At 39.0% G+C, this 21,783-nt stretch overlaps 1 protein-coding gene and 1 long non-coding RNA gene across 3 annotated transcripts in view; one reads left to right on the top strand and one right to left on the bottom strand.

The window, feature by feature from the left end:
* The window catches only part of zgc:100868 (uncharacterized protein LOC554458 homolog), a 31,010-nt gene extending 12,512 nt beyond the window's left edge, over nt 1-18,498 (bottom strand). Inside the window, exons 1-11 of one of the 2 annotated variants that reach the window (XR_004659732.1) lie at nt 18,380-18,487; nt 14,927-14,947; nt 14,445-14,607; nt 14,083-14,348; nt 12,452-12,597; nt 12,105-12,375; nt 10,438-10,609; nt 9,989-10,242; nt 9,766-9,863; nt 8,700-9,122; nt 8,223-8,469 (exon numbers count right to left, since the gene is read on the bottom strand). Coding sequence is in view for 1 of the 2 variants with exons in the window: in XM_034894929.1 (XP_034750820.1) it covers nt 9,989-10,242; nt 10,438-10,609; nt 12,105-12,375; nt 12,452-12,597; nt 14,083-14,348; nt 14,445-14,607; nt 14,927-14,947; nt 18,380-18,434 (1,348 nt within the window). In the remaining variant the exon portion in view is untranslated. Of the gene's footprint in view, nt 1-8,222; nt 8,470-8,699; nt 9,123-9,765; nt 9,864-9,988; nt 10,243-10,437; nt 10,610-12,104; nt 12,376-12,451; nt 12,598-14,082; nt 14,349-14,444; nt 14,608-14,926; nt 14,948-18,379 lie in introns of those variants that run through there. The other variant, XM_034894929.1, reaches the window with a different exon arrangement.
* Nucleotides 13,455-21,783, top strand: part of LOC117958504 — an 11,453-nt gene continuing 3,124 nt past the window's right edge. The window contains exons 1-3 of the long non-coding RNA XR_004659743.1: nt 13,455-13,466; nt 14,904-14,907; nt 16,447-16,456. This is a non-coding gene — a long non-coding RNA (uncharacterized LOC117958504). The remainder of the gene's footprint in view (nt 13,467-14,903; nt 14,908-16,446; nt 16,457-21,783) is intronic.

Raw genomic sequence — 21,783 nt, 5'->3', positions numbered from 1 at the left:
GGAGAGTCAGCAGAGCCACCGCACCGATCACCTTGTACAGAGCCATAACTGTAAGTACGGGTCATCAGAGCTACTCCGGCATTAAATAATCTTCTTGTGCCCTCCCCTCCCCTTTCCCTCTCTCTCTTTACGTCCCACATAGTAAAAGGACTATTGTTAGCTGTCATAAGCCTCGCCCAACCCCTTACTGCCAACCTCCTGTTTAACCAGATACTAAACATGTCCTTTCTAAAAGTAATTACATTCAAAATGTTCTTATTATGTAATTTTCATTAATGCCACGTGATGTTTCTAGTCCACTTGTACATTCACAGGAAAGTGTTTTTTTACATTTGTTTCACGTCTACCTGCCCATCAAAAGAAATGATGGTAGTTCCTTAGCAAGATTAGTTGACTGTTTTAATGATTTTAAAGTCTGGATGGCCTTCCATTTTTTAAACTTTAACAAGAGTAAAACTGAGGTTATGGTTTTTAGACCCAGTGACACCTCTGATGTCTCACAAATAGAACTAGGCATTTTTCAACCCTATGCTAAGTCTGTTGTAACAAACCTGGGTGTAAAAATGGATTGTGATTTTAAAATGGAGAAGCAGATTAATTCTGTTGTGAAAGCAAGTTTCTTTCAACTTAGGCTTCTTACCAAGCTTAAGGCCTTTTTATCCTTCACAGACTTTGAGAGGGTTATACATGCTTTTATTACAACAAGCCTTGACTATTGTACTGCTCTGTTTGTAGGAGTTAGCCAGGCCTCCCTCTCTCGACTACAGCTGGTTCAAAATGCTGCTGCTCGCATACTTACAGGAACTCGTAAGCAAGATCACATCACCCCTGTCCTTGCCTCTCTCCACTGGCTCCCAGTTACTTTTAGGATTGATTTTAGGATTTTATTGTTTGTTTTTAAAGCCCTCCATGGACTAGCTCCAGTCTACATAACTGATCTGTTGAAGCCACATAATCCTTCAAGATCTTTAAGGTCTGCAAACCAGTCTCTTCTTGTTGCCCCTGAAACACGGCTGAAGAGTAGAGGGGATCGGGCTTTCTCAGCCGCAGCCCCGAGACTTTGGAATGAGTCGCTAGGGGCTACATGTCAAACTGGCACCTAGCCTTCCGTTTTTTACTGGCCCCTAGCCTTCCGCGACTTAAAACACATTTTTATTCCCTGGCTTTTAATCCAGCATGAGAACTGTATGTTGTATTTGTCTGGTGTTGTATTCTGTCTATTTATTGTTCCATATCTATGTACAGCACTTTGGTCAACCTGGTTGTTTTTAAATGTGCTTTGGAAATAAAGTTTGATTGATCTGTAGTAACTGAAAACAATAACAAAATAAACGGATAAACGCCATGAATTGTAACAAATGAAACTTTCTGACTTGTGAGCTCTTATGAAAATCTGTGTTTTCTCCTCTCAACTTCTCCCATTTCGTTTCATATGTATTTTGCATTTTACAAAAAGAATCAAGGAGAGCTTAAAAGGCAAGAAAGTGAAAACAGATTTGTCTATCAGATCTTAGTTTTTTCTTCTTCTGCATCGTCTCTTCATTACATTCACACAGTTCCACATTCATACCTGGAAGCTGCACAGTACAACTACAGTCTGATCTTCTTGCCACTAAGCAGCTCCACTGAAGCGATTGGAGGTTTAGGGCCTTGCTCAAGGGCACCTCAGTGTTGGTAATAAGGGCCACCAATGCCCTTTAATGCACTACATGTATATTTACGGCGTGGCGCTGAGAAAAAGTCTGTACTTTTACTGCTGATACATTAACTGAATTTTTATATAGGACTTTGAATGAAGGACCTGTAATATTTTTTACATAACTTTATCAATACTAAAGTAAAGAAATACTTCTTTAGCCACTGTTTAAAGCACTTGATGAGTTCCAGTCAATGTGTCAGTGCTTTTGTTAACTCTACCTTTAAGTGGATGGCTTAGCGCATCTCACTTGGCTACATTCCTCTATCTATCTATATAGGTTGAATGGGACCGCCTGTCTTAGCTTTAGTTTTTACACCTTCAAGGTGTGTTTTATACAGTCCTGGTGGAGAGGTTTGTGTGTCCTTATGAACCTGAGGGTGGTGTTGTGAGAGCTTGGTGTTCCAGGTAGGGTCTCCCATGGCAAAATGTTCTCAGGTGAGGGGCCAGACAAAGAATGGTTCAAAAACCCTATGGGTAAATGAGGAAGAGGTAGAGTTACTTTGCCCGGATGAAGCCCGGGGCCGCCGTCTGGAGCCAGGCCCAGATGGAGGGCTTGTCTGCGAGTGCCTGGTAGCCGGGTTTGCCACGGAGTCCTTCCGGGCACAGCCCTAAGAAGCAGCGTGGCACCTGCCTCTTTATCCCAAGGGCCCACCACCTGTGGGAGGAACCACTGGGTTCGGGAGCGCTACCACACAGATGGCAGTGAAGGTCAGGGGCCTCGATGGACCAGACCCGGGCAGCAGCAGCTGGCTCTAGGGATGTGGAATGTCACCTCTCTGTAAGAGAAAAACTCTGACTAACGGCACCATGTTCAAACATAGGGATGCTTATAACTGTACATGGTGCCAGAGCACCCTGGGTAAACGGTCAATGTTCAATTTTATAATGGTTTAATCCGATCTGAGTCCGTATGTTTTGGACACTTTGGAACATCTTTAGGAGGCTCCTTTCTGACAGACTTTCATCTCACACCTCCGGCAGAGCTTTTAATGCATCCGTGTGGAGGCTGGGTGCATTAAACCTGAGTGGACAATGTTCAGAGATGGGAAGTAACGAAAACCATTTAATAGGTAGCATATGAATGACGATTCAGGTTTTTAAAAGAGCTACACATAGAAGGCACCCTGCTGGTTGTACCACAGCAAGACATTCCCTGTCGGCCTTATCTGAGAGAGATGTTTGAGATAGTAGGCATCAAGAATGACTCCTGGCCAATGTGCTGCGTACCTCTAGAGAATGGGTAACTTCTTAAATAATGTCAGTTTAGTAATTCATATTTTACCCTTTATTTTCTTTCCAGAAGGCATATTTGAGCACACACACATACAAACATACATGTAGATTCCTTTAAATGTCAAGGGTTATGATTGAAAAAGAGAAACTGGATCCGTGAATTCTCACAGAATCACAACTGAATTCATATCTTGCTCTTATTAACTGGAGTCCCAGTCTCTGTTACAATAATCATTGTATGTGATGTTTTGTTGGCAGACATCCATTTAAAATGTAGGCAATGACATACAAAGAGTCTTTTTTCCATGTCCACTGAAGTTTCTCAGCGTGCACTCTAGTAACATTTGTGTGGTCCAGGTAGCTTTGCATAAAACTGTGTGTGTGTGTGAGTGTAGGTGTCTGTGTGCAGGAATGTTGTCTTTCCGCACCTGCTAGTATGCAAATATTACCAGAAAAAGTTACAATTACGTTCACCAGTTCTGATTACGTTCTAAGAAAGAAGCACCAATAATGATCAAAAATCTTGTTTCTATTTTTTTAACCTTTTTTACAATTGAATTTCCTGGTTTTCTCACAAAAAACGAAAAATTATAATCTGATCATAAATGTGATCTCACAGGGGTAAATTGCAAATATGAACCATAAATGATGTATGTATCATTAGTAATGGAGCTAAAATAAACTATTAATGATCTACTAAGCATTTTTACTTAAATTGTTATTTCTTTATTGATTTGAAAGCCTAATATTGTGGTTGGTCTACTAGACCTGGGAACATTGTCTGTGTAACAAAAATATGAACACCACACAAAGGTTAATTGGCGCAGGTGTTCTGGATGCAGGCTGTGCCCTCTGCACCCAGAGTATTTTACCCATGTAATATTTCGTGTTACCACCTTAGGTCACTAAAACGCAGTCTACAAAGCCTTGGGAGTGTTACGCACCATCAAACGCATAGTCAAAAGGTTGCGGGAAACTGGACACTGGATTCTTTTCAAATCCTGACTTTTGCAAGGAATTTTTCAACTGCAAATTTCACTCTGCTTCACACGGATCTTCACTCTCGCAAGGATTTTAGAGGATGGGGTGAAGGAATCATCCAATCTCTGTATGACTAACGTGAGGGCTACTTCCGGGTTGTCAGCCGTAAGTCAGACTCATTTCAAGGGGGGGTTTGGCCTCCACCAGGGCTGCGCTTTGTCACCGATCCTTTTTGTGATATTTATGGACAGGATGTCGAGGCGTTGCAGTTCAGTGGGCTGGCGATCTTATAGCTGTTCTTTGCAACTGATGTGGTCCTGAAGGCATCATCAACCTGTAAGCTGTGAGCAGTCACTGTTACAAAAAAAGTCATGCATTGAAAATCCTACTTAAGTGAATGTATTAAAGTATAATAACACTGAAACTCGCAAATTAAAGCAAATATCACGGAAACTTGAGAAGATTTGGCGCTCCACCAAAATGGAAAATTCTCATTTAATTTGGCAAAAAAGTCTTAAAACGTATAGCAAGGCCCTCCGTAATGCCAGAGCAGCGTACTACTCGTCATTAATGGTGGAAATAGTAACAACCACAGGTTTCTTTTCAGAACTGTTGCCAGGCTAACGGAAGGTCACAGCTCTACTGAGCCAAGTATTCCCATAGCTCTTAGTAGTAACGACTTTATAAGATTCTTTAATGCTAAAGTTATAACTATTAGAAACAAAATTCACCAAGACCTGCCTTTAACTGACTTATCTCTAAACTCAGGAACCTCAGAAACAGCTGTAAAACCAGATGTATGTTTAAACTGCTTAGCTTTACTTGATCTTTATTAATTTAATGCAATTATTTCTTCATCTAAACCATCAACCTGCCTCTTAGACCTCATCCCGACTAGGTTACTTGAAGAAGTTTTACCATTAGTCAACACTTCTCTACTGGATATAACCAATCTGTCTTTATTAACAGGCTATGTACCACAGCACTTTAAAGTTGCTGTAATTAAACCTCTTCTGAAAAAGCCCACCCTTGATTCAGACGTTTTAGCCAACTATAGACCTATGTCCAACCTTCCATTTCTCTCTAAGATTCTTGAGAAAGCAGTCGCCAAACAGCTGTGTGACTTTCTGCATAGCAACAGCTTATTTGAGGATTTTCAGTCAGGATTTAGAGTTCATCATAGTACGGAGACAGCACTTGTGAAAATTACTAATGACCTCTTTTGCATCAGACAAAGGACTTATCTCTGTACTGGTGTTATGAGATCTTAGTGCTGCATTTGATACCATTGACCATAATATCCTATTACAGAGATTGGAACATTTAATTGGCAGTAAAAGAACCGCTCTTAGCTGGTTTAAGCCTTATTTATCAGATCGATCTCAGTTTGTACATGTTAACGATGAATACTCCGCGCACTCCAAAGTTAGTCATGGAGTCAATTCAATTCAATTCAATTTTATTTATAGTATCAATTCATAACAAGAGTTATCTCAAGACACTATACAGATAGACCACACTCCAAAATTTACAAGGACCCAACAGTTCTGGTAGTTTCCTCCAGAGCAAGCAACAGTCCGACAGTGGCGAGGAAAAACTTCCTTTTTAGGCAGAAACCTCGGTCAGACCTAGGCTCTTGGTAGGCGGTGTCTGACGGGCCGGTTGGGGTTAGAATGAAGAATGGCAATAACAAAAATAGAAAAAATTATTAGTTTGTAGCAGTTCTTTGTAGTAGTTCATGGCATAGCAGGACGCTGTGCGGCATTACAAGGCACAGCAGGACGTAGCAGGACGTAGCTGGGCACTGCAGTGTAGCAGTTTGAACATGGCATAACAGAACATGGAGCGGGACCAAGGCAACAGCTGCTACCCTGATTTTGGAGCCTCTCTGATCCAAGGGAACATGCTGGGGAAAAAAGAACATAAGGACTCCGGGGAATGACTCCCCAGAGCTAGGTTAGTAACAAGCATTTCTGGGACATGGATGCACATAAATGAAAAGATGGAAAGATAGAGGAGTGAGGAGCTCAGTGTATCAAAATAAGTCCCCAGCTGCCTAAAACTATTATTACAGCAAAACCAAGAGAGACAAGGTAAAGAGAGCTCCAGCCCGGTCGGGCTAGAACTCTCCCCAACCGGATCGGGCTGTATGCCAAGTCTCCCTTTCAGTTTTATTATATTCTTGATTATATGATAGATAAATCTGAAAACTATGTGACTAACTACTACTCCCTAACAATATTCAATTCTATGCCCTAACTATAAGCTTTATTAAAAAGGAAAGTCTTAAGCCTACTCTTAAATGTGGAGACGGTGTCTGCCTCCCGGAACCAAACTGGAACCTGGTTCCACAGGAGAGGAGCCTTATAGCTGAACGCTCTGGCTCCCGTTCTGCTTTTAGAGACTCTAGGAACCACCAGTAACCCTGCATTCTGGGAGCGTAGTGCTCTTGTAGGGTTGTAAGGTACTATGAGCTCTTTAAGATAAGATGGAGCCTGACCATGAAGCGCTTTCTAGGTGAGAAGAAGGATTTTAAATTATATTCTAAATTTTACAGGAAGCCAATGCAGAGAAGCTAAAACAGGAGAAACGTGATCTCTTTTCCTGGTTCCCGTCAGAACACGTGCCGCAGCATTCTGGATCAGCTGAAGATTCTTTATGGACTTTTTTGGTTTCTGCCTCTTAAAGGAAGTTTTTCCTTGCTTCTGTTGCCTAGTGCTTGCTCTTGGTTGGAACTGTTGGGTTTCTGTAAATAACACCACAGAATACAGTCTAGACCTGTCAAGCGCAATGAGATAACTGTTGGTGTGATTTACCGCTATATAAATACAATTGAATTTAATTGAATTAATGCAAAATGAATTGAATTAATGAAAACAAAGTTTTTTTTCTTTTACTGAAAAGTAACTAAAGCTCTCAGTTAAATGTAGTGGAATAAAAAGCATTAAATATACTTCTTCGAGGTTGCGGCGTAGAAATATGAAGTTGCATAAAATGAAAATAATCAAGTAAAGTACAAGTACCTTGAATTGGTTCTTAAGTACAGTACTTTTTTTAAATAAAGTCTATGTTCAACTAATAGACATTCACTTTTCTATGGCATATGGTACCTGTACGTAAACTTTACACACTATACAGCGGTGATTGATTTTTTCTTAATTAAAAGTATGACTACAACCGTAGGAAATCAATTCACAATTGAAAATTCTGCATTCTAAATTTTATAAAGGGAAAAGAACAGAAGTAGTACAGAATTTTGTCAAAATTACTGTTTTGCCTACATTTTGCCTGGAACACTTCCCTTGGAAGGCCCCCAGGAGGCATCCTTACCAGATGCCTGAACCACCTCAACTGGCTCCTTTCAAAGCAAAGGAGCAGTGGAAGACCCCAAAAGCCTCCTTCACTTTCATGGTGGCTTAAAGTTTTTATGTTGTTCTTAAACTCAAGAAAATGAAGTACACGATGAGAGGTGACACTAAGTTCTGAAAAAAACATTTACTCTCATTGTCTTTAATTTTGTAAATATTAACCAAAACATCAATATTCATGTGCTTTTAACCAAAATAAATACAGACTATTAGCATGACTGCTTCGGATGACTAGAAACATAAGGGTACAGTAGCTCTCTGAGGTAGATGATATAAAAGCTGATAAAAGTTGTGTTCCTCAGGCCTCTAAAATATGCTTCTTTCCTTGCATGTGTTAAACCTTCCCATGAGACATAAAGTTAGTTTGACTCAGTCTGCAAAGTCATCATAAATGCATCCTTCTCTGTGTCAGTTTAGGGTGACACTTTTATGTCAATGAAAAATGATCATTTTAGGGCATGTGCGTAATGTCTGGATTCTTAATGGATCAAAGTCAAAGTATTGTTATTAGTCTAAGGAGACATTTGTTTTGGACAATAACTAACATTGCTGCAAGAGTTACAACAGACACACACAACAACAAGCACCGGGTTAAAACAATTAAAAGACAAATGGACAGTAAACATATGGGCTACTCAAAGAGCCGTGCAAATTGCAGATTACAAATTACCATTATCTATACTGTATTTTTATTTCTATCATTCCAAAATTAAAAAGAATTAAAATAAAATAAAAAGTCATCCCTCCTTCATTCTTCTGTTCACCCATACATTCCTTACAATGGTTGTTCTTGGATGGCACATAGATGTCCCAGTTAACAATTATTCTCTTCTAAAAATGACTTCTCAGTTAGTAAAAAGAAATAATGTATATATATTACAAAGGTTTCACACATTTTATCATTGTGATGATTCAGAAATATACACATTACATTAATATAAAGCTTTGACATCAGTCTCTACACAGCACATTAACAAAAAACTTCAATATCAGTATCTAAAGGTTACATTAACGTAAAAGCCTCCACATCTGTTGTTACATGTTGCATTAATATAAAGCCTCCACATCTGGCTCTACATGTTACAGTAACCCACATCTGTTGGACTATTATCTTTTTTACATTGCATGTAATCCTTATACTTCATACTGGGACCTTTTCACATTACCTGGTCAGTATTTTGCACATTCCTTCACAAAATTGTAAAGCTCTTTTAATCATTTTATGCACAAAAACAATGCTTTCTGCATCTTAAAGTGTACTTTTCAGTGACGCAAAAGTTTTTCAGCCAAGCTTTATTGTTTTTTCTGCTGATGATTCGTCCTGGAGACGCCTGATGGTGGAGACAGCTGTAAGGACCCTGGATGCTTGGTTTAATTCCTTTAACCTTACTACTTTGCTCCTCGTCGTCACCAGAGACAAGTCATATATTAGTATTAATGCAGCTTTGACCTTAAAGCTTGTTTACATTCATTTGTGCTCGTCACATCATGTAGAGTACAGTAAATCCTTTCAATAAGGTTGGAGGCTCCTATAAAAAAAGTTGGAGACACGCTGAGAAGACGAGGAAATGGAAATAGAGGAAGACCTGGAAGTGAGCTGGAGTGGCACCACTGTTGAGGAGAGTTGCGCTGGTGCTGTTGCTGGCGCTGGTGGTGTTAGTGGAGTTTGAAGCTGGAGATAAGAACCCCACTGTACCAGCCAGGAAGCTTTTAAAGGTGCTCAGTTTGGGGAACTGCATCACTGCATCTCGTGTTTGTCTGGTGGTGTTATCAGTTGATAACACTGCTGCCTGGAACCAAGAGCCAGCCAGCTTACACATCAATGGACCTCCAGAATCACCCTGAACCAACAGACACACATGTTCAACATTTATATGAAGATGACATTCAGTCACATCTTCCCGTGAAACTACAAAAAATTATGTTATAATTTTTCTAGTTTTACCATATGTCCTATGTAAACAATACCTTCTTAGACTCAAAAGGAATTGTTTGATTTTGTGAAATGAAACTTTCTCGCTGAGAGTTATATAAAAGGTTTGATACTTTGTATGTTTGTGCAGTAAATGTAATAGATGACTTAAAATGTGGCCAACACGGGCACATTTCCAGTGATGTTGATCAATGTGCATTGTCTCTACAGCCAGGAGCCATCTTACACTTTAGTTTGTATGGGTGAAATAAAAAGGATATAACATGTTACTCAGTAAGCGTAAGAGATGGTGGTAGATGAAATTTGTTACCATTTGACAGACCCAGGATAGCTGTTTTCCCCTGTTTCCAGTCTTTATGCTAAGCTAAGGTAACCTACTGCTGACTGTAGCTTCATATCTATTGTTCAGACTTGAGAGTGGTGTTGATCTCCTCATCAAGCTTTCAGCAAGAAAGGGAATAAACATCCAGAAATGCCTGTTTAAGGATCAACAAACTCCTGTTTAACAGAGACATGTAAGTGTACAAGAATTACCTGCTCTCATTAATTACCTTCTCCAGTGTAAATGTTCTGGTACAAAAGCTGTCACTCGACGACCCGTTCCCGCAATTTTCCACCGTCGTCTGGATCTCCTGCAGAACTTGTTCCGCTGAAGTTGGGAAAAATAAGAAAATGACAATAAATGGGCAACAAAACTCTGTTAGTGCCATAAACAATGTACAATAGCCTAAATGTTCAATCTAAATAGGTGAATTGATGCCAAGGAAGCATTACCTCCTCCTTGCCCTGAGCTCCAGCCAGCAGCCCAGCACGTGGAGCCCAAAGCGAAGGTCTGGCCGTTGTCGAGGCATATGGGCTGGATGTTGTTGGACAGGCTGGGTTTGGTTGACAAATGTAGCACTGCTACATTTGACCCATTCAGGTTGCTCAGGGTGATATTTGTCACATTCAGTGTCACCTCAAAAGGGTTAGATCCATTTTGTTTCAAGCGACCCAACACCACAGTCCACTCAGACGGTGTTGGTGAACTGTGAGAGATTAAATGAACGAAGTAAGGACTCAAAAAAAAACCATCTGATTGGTTTAAAACAAGGCCTGGGCTTTTACATATGGTTTCCTAAAAAGCAGCGCTGTTATTTTTACATTAAATGATAAAAACTAATAATTTGGTTACCTTCTGTTCTTACACAGTTCAAAAATTACAAGCGCTTCAATTGTCTCACCTTGAGAAGCAGTTGGCGTTGCTCAACACGGAGTTAACGGCAACCAGAGTCCCGCCACACACATGACTTCCATTCCTCTGTAGGCTCGCCATCCATGGCCACACACCAGCCGTCGCCACCGAGCTTCCTCCCAAAATGCGGGAATTCAGTGGGGCTTGGCCACAGACCACAGCTTGAGAAACAATGACAATCCGATTTATTGGAATTTGACTTAGTTTTGTTGTTACTTTTAATGTACGTTCACAGAAATAAACATACAGCTTAAAACAAGGACAACAAAGCTTAACAAAGGTAAATATAAAGTGCTATGTGTATATATAATTAGTACTAAATCAATAAAATGTTTGGAGACACTTTCTCATTGGGAATGTGTGTCTAAACTATTTAAACTATACTTTAATGGTACAGTGGATGTTTAGTGTGTTTCAGGGTTATTGCACAGGGAAGTTTCTGGCACTACATGACTGGAGGTACGGGTCCTTCATAGTGACAATCTGTGGGGATAAACAGTTTTTGTGTCTGGTTATGTTTTGACGTACAGTGTTCTGTAGCGCCTACCAAAGGACAGAAGTTGGAGCAGGGTTTATCCAATGGTTGTATAAAGAGAGGTTTGTCCAGGGTTTGATAAGCCTGAATTGATGCGTCCTGCTTGTAGGTAGACAACCAGATAAGATAAAACTATATTCATCCTCAAGGGAAATTGCTGTGCATCAATTGCAATAAAAAGTGTGAACACAAAATGATTCACACAACATTGTTTTGAGTTTGATGGAAAAGGGCCTCCATAAAAACATTATTCTTGGGTTTGAATACTTCCTTCAATATAAACATCATACAGCTTCAATAAAGAGCTGCAACGAGCTGATACAGAATATATGACCAGTGTTAAAATGTAACTACTCTAAGTACATTTACAAAAGTACTGGAATTAAGTACAGCTTCAAGGTACTTGAGTATTTACATGTTTCTTTATACATGTACTCCACTACATCTCAGAGGTAATATTGTACTGTTTACGCCACCACATTTATCTGACAGCATTAGTCACTTTTTGGATGATAGTTTTTCACCCCCTTCCTATCCGATGAAAACAATGTATCTCCAGATGTGGTAATGTTTAATGGTTGTGATAAATTGAAGGACAAAGTGTTTCTTTATGTGTTGAGAAGATTTTCCTACTTCTTAAGCTAGATAAACTCTTAAAAAATTATTTTTGGATCCGCTGGAAAAGTATCATCACAAGTTTGAAAACAGGGCTGTTTCTCTGACACCATCAACAGGTTTAAAACGTTTTTTGAAGGTACATGGTTCTCACAGAACAGCAACGCAAAAAACACATGCTGATCTTATAGAATATAATGCATTGTTGTAGATTATACCATCCATCAGGAAATAAAGGAGTTAAGATGAGCCCAACCGTAAACATCTACAGCAGTAAAATGCAAAATATTAATGCAGCAGTAATATTAATCCAGAAACATCAGATACTGCCAGGACACATTTTACAGCACAAAACATACTTCTACTTTAAGTACTTTAGGTTCATTTTGCTGGTAATACTTACATATTTTTACTTAAGTAATATTTTACTACTACATTACTATAAATACAACATCTCAATTTAAGTGGAAATTTAAGGTTAAAGTCTGGACATGACAGACACTCACGTTTGGCAATGGTGGTTGTAGGGAGGGTGGTTGGAGGCGGTGGCAGGCCAGTACAGCTGATGCTGAGGTCACTGTCCGTTCCACTGGACGTGAAGGTGATATAGCCTGGCTGGTTGCTGGTGATCTGGCTGTTGATCCAGGTCTGATATTGGGACACTCTGGTGTAGACTCCTGGGAAATTAGGCTGGGCACAACCAATTCCAAAACTTACGATTCCCCCCAGGATCCAGCGGCTTCCCTGCTTGCTCACCATCGGACCACCTGAATCCCCCTTTAAGAAGAAAAACATTTAGGAGAGGAATCTTTGCAGGAGAATCTGACCCCAACACAGGTGTAAAGATGTTTACCTGACAGGAGTCCTTCCCTCCAGCACTTAACCCGGCGCAGATCATGTTGTTTGTGATTCTGCCCACACCATAGTTACATTTACACTGTCTGTTCCCCACGATCGGCACATTCACCTCCATTAGGTTTCCTGGGGGAGGAAGGGAGACTAAAGACAAACAAATACAGTTAAATAAACAGCACATGTGATCAATTATGAGTGTTTGATTACTACATTAGTATGTCTATAAATCTAAAGGACCATGTAAAACAAAGTCAAACCAAAGGACAGGTCCACTACAACTTCAAAGCAAAGAACTGAAACCTGCTAACCCTCTCAAATTGACTGGTCATAGACAGGGAAAAATAAAAAATAACATTGGCATTGTTCGGATGCTGTTAACTATATCAACTGTTAAAAATTTTCCATCAAATATGCTGTCAAAGTTAATGTTCCCAAGAAGATAAATCCTATCTTTTCAGCTGACCACTGAGCGTTTCCTCTCACCCCATCTAATTAATTCTAAATTAATTTGAAGATTTATCTGGGAATTTTTGACCACAAGAAAGGGGCCCGGTGTAGCTATTTGCACCAACAAAGACAATGAAGAAGAAGACAGATTGCAACCGAACATGGAAAGAATATGAAATGTTGTTTTGTTTTTATTTTTTTAATGAACATAAGAGATTCAGCACTTTTTCATTCAACCACCTAAAGGCGACCCATGGTGTGATTTGGTGAGAAACTTAACTTTTAAACTTAACCAAGAAAACTCCACAGGTGAACTTTAGTCACCTTTCCTCCAGCAGCATCACCAGAACAAACCCTTTACTTCAGAGGCTCTTTGCAGTAATTCATCTTTAAATATTTTTAAACCTAAAGGAGAATTCCAGTCAATTCCAACACGTAGCTCTGTTGTTTGTAAATGTAAAGTGCGTTCAGTAGAGAGAAAGATGAAACCAATTGGTGCAGCCTACACCGTGTTATCCTCCTGCTAGCGTAACAGCGAACAGGCTTAAACAAGGCACATTTTAAACGTGTTTTTAGCCTCAAAACACGTTCAAAATGTCAATAACAGTGCCTAACCATGTGCAGTGATTCCGTCTGAGGGAACACAGCAAATTTGACTGAAGTAGATGTCAGAGAAAGGCGTGTTTAGACTAGTGTGGACTTCACCGCAAAACAGGAAATGAACAGAGGTTTGTGCACTGGCCTAATTTACACAGCTTTTATGCCTTTCTGTCACATTTACTGCCGTCAAATTTGCTGTGTTCACTTGGAAGTAATCACTTCACATGGGTAGGAACTTGTAATGACATTTCTAAAATGTTTAGAGGCTAAAAACACGTTTAAAACTTTCCCTGTTTGAGCCTGTTGAGTGCTAACTCTAGCAGGAGGATAACACGGTGTAGGTAGCACCGATTGGTTTCATCTTTTTCTCTAGTGACAGTACTCCAAATTTACAGACAACAAAGCTACGTGTTGGAATTGAACGGTATTCCCCTTTAAATAATATTTCTAAAAATCTGTTTTGTTGCTTTATGGGTAAAGGAAGATGGAACTCATTTTTGCATTGAAATGTCTGAGCAAACTCAGTTGTTGTCACCATTGTATTGAAATAAATACATGTAACCTAGCTTCTTTCTGACCCACCTCCAGAGCCAATGGTGCCCCAGCCGGTCACCCAGGAGCTAACGCCGCTGAAGAAGGTGCTGCCTGGAGCTGCCAGGCAGACAGGAACAATAAAATTATTGAAAGTCACCGGTGACGAGAGCTTCAGGAGGCAGATGTCGTTATCATCAGTATCGGCGTTATAGCCAGGATTATTGATGACGGTTGTTACCGTCCGAGACACCACATTGGGGTTGGGTCCCTGTAGACTCTGGAGACCCAGAGACACAGTCAGTCTGGCTGGGATGCTAAAGAGAAACAAAACAGTTCACAGAAGTTAAGAGCAGAGCGGTTAAACAAACACAAAAGCCACCGCCTAAGAGAATCTGCCCCTTAGTGCTTACCTTGAGAAGCAGTGAGCAGCAGTCAGCACCCATTCATTGTTAATGAGGGATCCTCCACAGAAGTGGCTACCAGATGATTGCAGGCTGGCTTGCCAGGGCCAGTTCCCCACAGGGGCCTTCTGTCCTCCAACAATCCTGTTGTTGAGCGGAGTTATACCACACACTGCAGAGAGACAGACAATAAGAACACAGTGAGCAATACTCCCCTCTCCCTGGATCACCACTGAGCACTGCTGGGATTATAAACTTTAACTGTTGGTTGAGGATTATGATCCTGGGATGCTCTCAGGTGTTTCTAATCCAATAGAGTCCTAAGTAACAGAGGAGAAACTTCATATTTCAATTTAATTCTACATGTTCCATTGCCTTCACTGGGTTTGACAGCAAATACTAACAACAATGAAGATGTAAATAAAACAGCTGAAGTCCAACAACATGTTGACACAGGTGAAAGTAAAGAAGTGTGCATAAAACTGACTTACCATCAGGTTGTGAGTGAGACTCTGAAAAAAAAGGAAACAAACACAAAATCAGTTATTTTTATTTACTGATGCCTAATGTGATCATTCGTAACCAAAGTCATTCAAACCCAAATATCTTTTCTTCGTCATGACGTCTTTCATTTGCTTTTGGTACAGTAATTAGAAAAGATAGAAAAGATATTCACTGATACTGTAACAGAGGCAAACTTTTATTATTTTTATATGAATTTGAACTATGTGGAAATGACTTACTATTCTTTGACTAAAAACTGTCTTAAAGAGTACCTAAAGAGGCACTCACCCATTTAGTATTCATTCCATAAAGTTTGAGGGATTCACAAAACAGCCTTACTTTTAATAATTTGATCGTTCATTTTCATATACAGAATATACTGTATATCTCATTAATATATATATTTTGTTATGTGTTTCTTCAACATGTGCAATGTGTTTTAATGTATCTTATCAAATTAAAATTCATTGTGGGGTAAAAATGTTCCAGTAAAACCCCTCCCAGTCTTAATCTTACATAATGAAAATGACATGGTCAACCCTATCATTGGAAATGTGTAAACATGACAACACTAATTGTGTTACCATAGCCCGTCATTAAATCTCAACTCTGCAAAATTGAAAAAGTATTGATAGCATGAGACAAAGACTAAGTATGCTGTTATTTATGTCTGTTTCAGCGGTGTTGACATACAGTGCATGTCTTTCTCTACCAACAGCACATATTTTACATACTGTCTTGTTTTATTGTTTTAACAGATAGCAGTGTTCCATGCTGTCTGCTGTCCCATCACACTGGTTTTACTGCCTCCAATGTTGCCATGCTTCAAGTCAACCAACAGAGCCCTGATAGAAAAGCTAGACAGGGGACATTTTTCTATCAAAGCCTGTCCTTTTGTCTTTTGTCAGGTAAGCAACGGGTAAATGTTTTGACTGTGTCTTCACCGACAGACATCTGATGATCACTGACTGGTTACAGCACAGCAATCCCAAAAGGATGCTGTGTGTTAATACCTCTACTGTGGTTACTGCTGGTCATATATCACATATCATAACACTACCAGCATACTGTTATTTCTCCAGTCTCCAATGATGCTTTGATAAAACATACCACTTGCAGAAGTTAACTGGGCAATCAACTCATTTTACACATGAAGTTCAGTTAGATTCAATTCAGTTCTATTTTATTTTTAGTATCAATTCATAACAATAGTTATCTTGAGACACTTTACAGATAGAGTAGGTCTAGACCACACTCCAGAATTTACAAGGACCCAACAGTTCTAGTAGTTCCCTCCAGAGCAAGCAACAAGTGTGATGTTTACTCTATGAGACTACTACCAAGCCTGCCAAAAAGAATTGTTTAACATAAATTATAAACAACCATGATGATGGCCTACACTTCAACAGTAAGTGAACGTATCAATAAATCACATGTTTCCTACATACAGTGGCATAAAGAATTTTCTGTTATGGATGACTGACACAGATGTTCTTCTTTTCCTCAGCAAATGTTTTGTGAAAGGCAGATAGATATTGACTACAAAATGTTGATGCTGTGTCTTACCAAAAATGTTGTATCGTGTAAAACATTTGAATGTGTGAAATAAATGTTATTGTTAATCTTGTCTAACACTCTTGTCTAGTGTAAACTTTTCCAAAAAGTTGTTAGAACTTAGATTTTCGAGGCAACCAAGGCAGCTTACTTGATATGTTAATTCAACAAACGTAAGGAAGTCAACACAAATACAAAGCTCAGTCAGACAACTTAAAAATGCACATTAGCCCCACTATTTAATGTTGTTGAACTAGATTGGAGTTGACCCCACCCAATCACTAGTTCGTAAAATGCATAATTTGAAGTTGGACACACTAAACTGAAGGTTGTGTATACAAACAAACCTTAGTTGACTGAACATGTCATTAGTTAAGCAACTTAGAATTTCCAGGCAACCAGGTTACACATACTTTCAAGTTGAGTCAACAAATATTTTATTAATCAGGGACTTAACGTGTGTACCCTAAAACCCTCTGGCACACATTCCTCAGAGCAGTGATGAAAGAAACATGTGGCGTCCACAAAACTCCCCAAACCGGTTTAAGATGCTTAAGATTTTAGAATCTCAGCTCTGCAAACAAATTAAAACATATTAAAAGCTATTGAAGGTGGAAGAGCACGCAGTACGTGTCTCATCTGCTTCAGCAAGATGGTCTGTCAATCAACAGATAATTCACAGGTGAGATGGGGACTAAATTATACCCACATTACACACATCTTCTATCTTAAAACTGCAGAAATGTATTAATTTTTTACACTAAATATAGAATTGAATTATTAAAATGCATGTGCATTTTAAAGCAGACCTTAAAGAAAATTGTATAAATGATGAAGACTACCCGTTAAATCCATGATTTCTATGATGATGCTGTCAGGCTGTGTAGGTTTTTATCACTTTATAACCAGTAAGGAGGAGGAGAAAGTAGTGATTCACAGTAAAGTTTTCATTCAGACTGGACAAATCTGTGTAACACACTATCATCCCCTTCAGACAAAGTTACCAATCAGTATTAATTAAGCTAAGTTAATTTATTCCTGAAGCTTTAAAAAGATCCAAAGGTTTAAGGTTTGAGTTTTTCCCTGCAGCATCTCAGAGGGAAATGTCGTCCTTTGATTCCAGTGCATTTATCTGATAGTTACTGCACATTTTACAGATTCATTTCTTTAGTTGTTTTGACCTCCTAGAACCATTATAAACAGACACGATAACTTTTGGACATTAAATAAGTTTTAGAGAATTGACTCGACCTGGACACGTAAATTTGATCACTGTCATAAATTTTACATATTTTGCACTTCTCATATTCTACCGTGTTTCTACTGGGTCCTGTTTAGTTCTATAAGGAAGCACCTTGTACTTGCCTGTGTGTCAGAATTGTGCTGGATGAATAAACTTTTCAGTTGAAAAACAGTAACTACCCGTCTAAAAAAAACAGTAACTACCCTTCTGAAAAACAATAAACATGTAGTTACTGTGTTTCAGAAGGGTAGTTACTCTACTCTACAGTAACTACCATTCTGAAAAACAGTAACTACTACAGTTTCTACTGGGTCCTGTTTAGTACTATAATGAAGCACCTTGTGCTTGCCCCTGTGTCAGTAATGTGCTGTATGAATAAACTAGCCATGCCTTTTATTCATTTATACTTTGAATAAATAACGTGCGCTCAGTATGACAGGATCACAGAGTTGGTGTTTTTTTTTTTCCAAGTACTTTTTATTTACTTCAAAAGTAGTAATTTGATTACAGGACTTGCACTTGTTTTACTTCACTACTTACTAATTTAAATGATTACAAAATTTGACTTCCTCCTCAGTGTGCGTCCACTCAGTACATCTCAAACATGATTGGTTCAGGTGTGTGCAGTGAGGAGAGTCCTTACCCTGTGTCAGGAGAGTCAGCAGAGCCACCGCACCGATCACCTTGTACAGAGCCATAACTGTAAGTACGGGTCATCAGAGCTACTCCGCATTAAATAATCTTTTTGTCCCTCCCCCTTTCTCTCTCTCTGTCTCTATTCCTCCGATAAAGCAACACAAACATTGTCACCTGTTGCCCAACGGCTCAGTGCCGTCCTCCTGTTTAACCGGATTTCAAACAATGAATTGTTACAAATGAAACGTTCTGACTTGTGAGCCCTTAAAATATATATATATATATATGAAATATTGGAGTGAAAACAGATTTGTATATCAGATCTTACTTTCTTCTTCTTCTATTCCATTAATCATTGAACAACCCCTCAGATTTGTCTGTTGACCCTTTGGAGTGGCCGTGCCTTAGTTTGGGAACCACTGGACCAAACAATCCAACTGTAGTTAAAGTTTTTATAGGTGCTCCACCTGGAGCAGATACAGCAGTAAGATGTTGCTATCTCATTGTCACTTCAGTATTAATATCTAATAATGTCACATAGAATCAGATATCAGTCACAGACAGAGGCACTACATGTAATACATGCATGGCGCAGAGAAAACTTTTACTGCTGGTACTTTAAATTCATTTTACAGACTTGTACATGTCAAGTCACTGTTTTTTGTCCTCATAGATCTCATGACAAGTCATTAGTTTGTTAACAATGTATCTGTCACTCAAATCTGACTAAGCCAGAGGCAATCACTCCTCATGAAGCAGATCAGCTTTCAGTCTGATTCTTAATAAATAACACTTCAGGGTATTTTTTTAAAATAAAAAATAAATAACTAGATTTTAAATAAAATGTTCAGGGGCGTTAAAGGTTGTGGTGAAATGTAAAGTAAAACTTGGAGAAAAAAGCTCAAACCAAAAGAAACAACAAACAGAACCAGACTTTCAACCCTGCACACACAAGGTATTTCTGTTTCTGTTCCTGGAGGTGACAAAGCTTATTCACCATTAGATTCTATCAACACTGACTGGTGCAGTGTGAACTAGTCACACTGCACCAGTTTTTAGAGAGGAAACAACCTATCCAGATTCAGGTACAGGTAGTGATTGTTGGGGAACAAAAGGGAATCAGCTTAAACTGTCAACTTCATAAAGGTCAAACGTCATGATTTACTGTGATCTCTGTGCGTGTTTCTTAAGACAGCGTTTTTAAAAACCTCTGTTTTTAAAGCTCTAAGGAGACCCACAACTGTCCACAAATATTGAATATGTAAGGCTGGGTCACAGGGACAGAACAGGAATCCCAACAAGGTGTACTTGAGTGTAACATAACTAACAAAAATAACAGTCATGATGAGGAATACATCCACAGACAGCTGAAACACATGAACACTTATTGCGGTTGAGTCAAGCAACAGATCATTATGTAGTAGAAATAATTAGCTAACAGAAGGTCTACTTGTTAAAGTTAAAATAGTGAGCTATTGGACCAATGGTGAAATAAGCTTCCATTGTAAATAATGGCTACATGACTGAAAAAGTTAGCTAAAATGAAAGAATGCACAGTTGAAATAGTATTGCACAAATAGTAAATAGTTGAAATAGCTAAAAAGGTATAATGGATCGAACACATCCAGCATCTGGTACTCCTATGCAAACTTAACCATCTGACCTAAATGGGTTAATCTATTTAAAAGGATCACCAACCTAAATATCTGCAAAACCGCAACATTTATGTATTATCCAGTTTGAATCAAATCAAATGGGGTGATTGTCTGCAATCTGCTGTCCCTCTAGGAGCCTCAAACCATTTTTGCACATTGACGCCTGATAAACAATGGCTGACAAGCACTAGCTTTGTGAGTGTTACATTGTCTGCATCTACACTTGAAACTCTTTGAATGCACACAGGAGATTTCCATGTGTGACTTAAAAAGCCAACTGCTGCACATGTGATTCAGGATGAGTACATATTTAGTTTGTATTTAATACTTGTTATTCAAATCTGATCTGTTTTCCTTGGAAATGAAAGTCCTTTTAACTAAATCCACTTTGATTCAATAACAATAATGCTGAGCTCATGAGAAAGTTGGCTTCATACACGGGTAGGTATGCAGAAGTAAAGACTCCACATAGCACCGGGAAATGATTTTGAACTAGAGAAACCCTTCGAGAAAATGTGTGATAAATGATCAGAGATAGCAAAAGTACTCACAAAAATACTCTGGTAAAACTAGAAGAATTAATTTAACTTCTTTACTGAAGTAAAAGGCTTGGAAATGTACTTAAAGTATAAAAGTAAAAGTAGCCTGGCGAACGACAACCATTCTTTTATACAAATCTACCTGGACCACACAAATGTTTCTAGAATGCAAGCTGAGAAACTTCAGTGGACAAGGAGAAAAGGCTCTTTATGTCATTGGCTACATTTTAAATGGATGTCTGCCAATAGGCCTAAAACATCATACGTATGATTATTGTGACCGAAACTGGGACTCCAGGTTTATAAAATTCCGATTGAGCAGCAAGATATGAATTCATTGTGATTCTGTGAGAATTCACAGATCCAGTTTCTTTTTTTTTAATCTTCCCCTTGACATTTAAAGAAATCTACACGCATGTTTGTGTGTGTCTCAAGTACAGCTGCAGGAAACAAAATAAAGGATCAAATACGAATTACTAAACAGACATTAATTAAGAAGTTCCTCATACTTTTAGAGTTACGCAGCACATTGGCCAGGAGTCATTCTTGATATCTACTATCTCAAAGATCTCTCCTAGACAAGGCCAAGGATGACTGATAATGTCTTGCTGCTTGTGTGCCAAATCTCTGTGATTTCCATTTTTTACAGGCGAAGAACACAAACAACAGACTCACTGGCTAACTTACTGTAAGAGTACCAGAACTATTGACCTATACAACAACAGGCTTACATGAATTGACAGCATATTGTAAATTAAACAACTTAGAGTTCTCAAAGACGCACACACACAATCTCAGCTAATATCCTCCGGACAGCTAGTCTCTTTTTCTCCTCTCTCACTTTTTTCTCTGTGTGGCGTGCCCGCTCGCGGTGTGAGGCGCATGTCCGCGCCATTCTACGACATGCACTCACAATCACATCTGATAGACAACCTTATATAAAGCTAAAGTAACGAGCCAATTTTGTAAAATGTAAGGAGTAAAAACAAAAAGTCGCCACTAAAAATTTTGTAAAGGAAAGTAAAAACATCAATTCAATTCAATTCAATTCAATTTTATTTATAGTATCAATTCATAACAAGAGTTATCTCAAGACACTATACAGATAGACCACACTCCCGAATTTACAAGAACCCAAGAGTTCTAGTAGTCTCCTCCAGAGCAAGCAACAGTGTGACAGTGGCGAGGAAAAACTTCCTTTTAGGCAGAAACCTCGG

This window comes from Etheostoma cragini, chromosome 15 (genome assembly GCF_013103735.1).
Source record: "Etheostoma cragini isolate CJK2018 chromosome 15, CSU_Ecrag_1.0, whole genome shotgun sequence".
In the NCBI taxonomy this organism is placed as follows: domain Eukaryota; kingdom Metazoa; phylum Chordata; class Actinopteri; order Perciformes; family Percidae; genus Etheostoma; species Etheostoma cragini.
The sequence above is the reverse complement of the archived record's forward strand: the minus strand, read 5'-3'. Positions and strand labels throughout refer to the sequence as shown.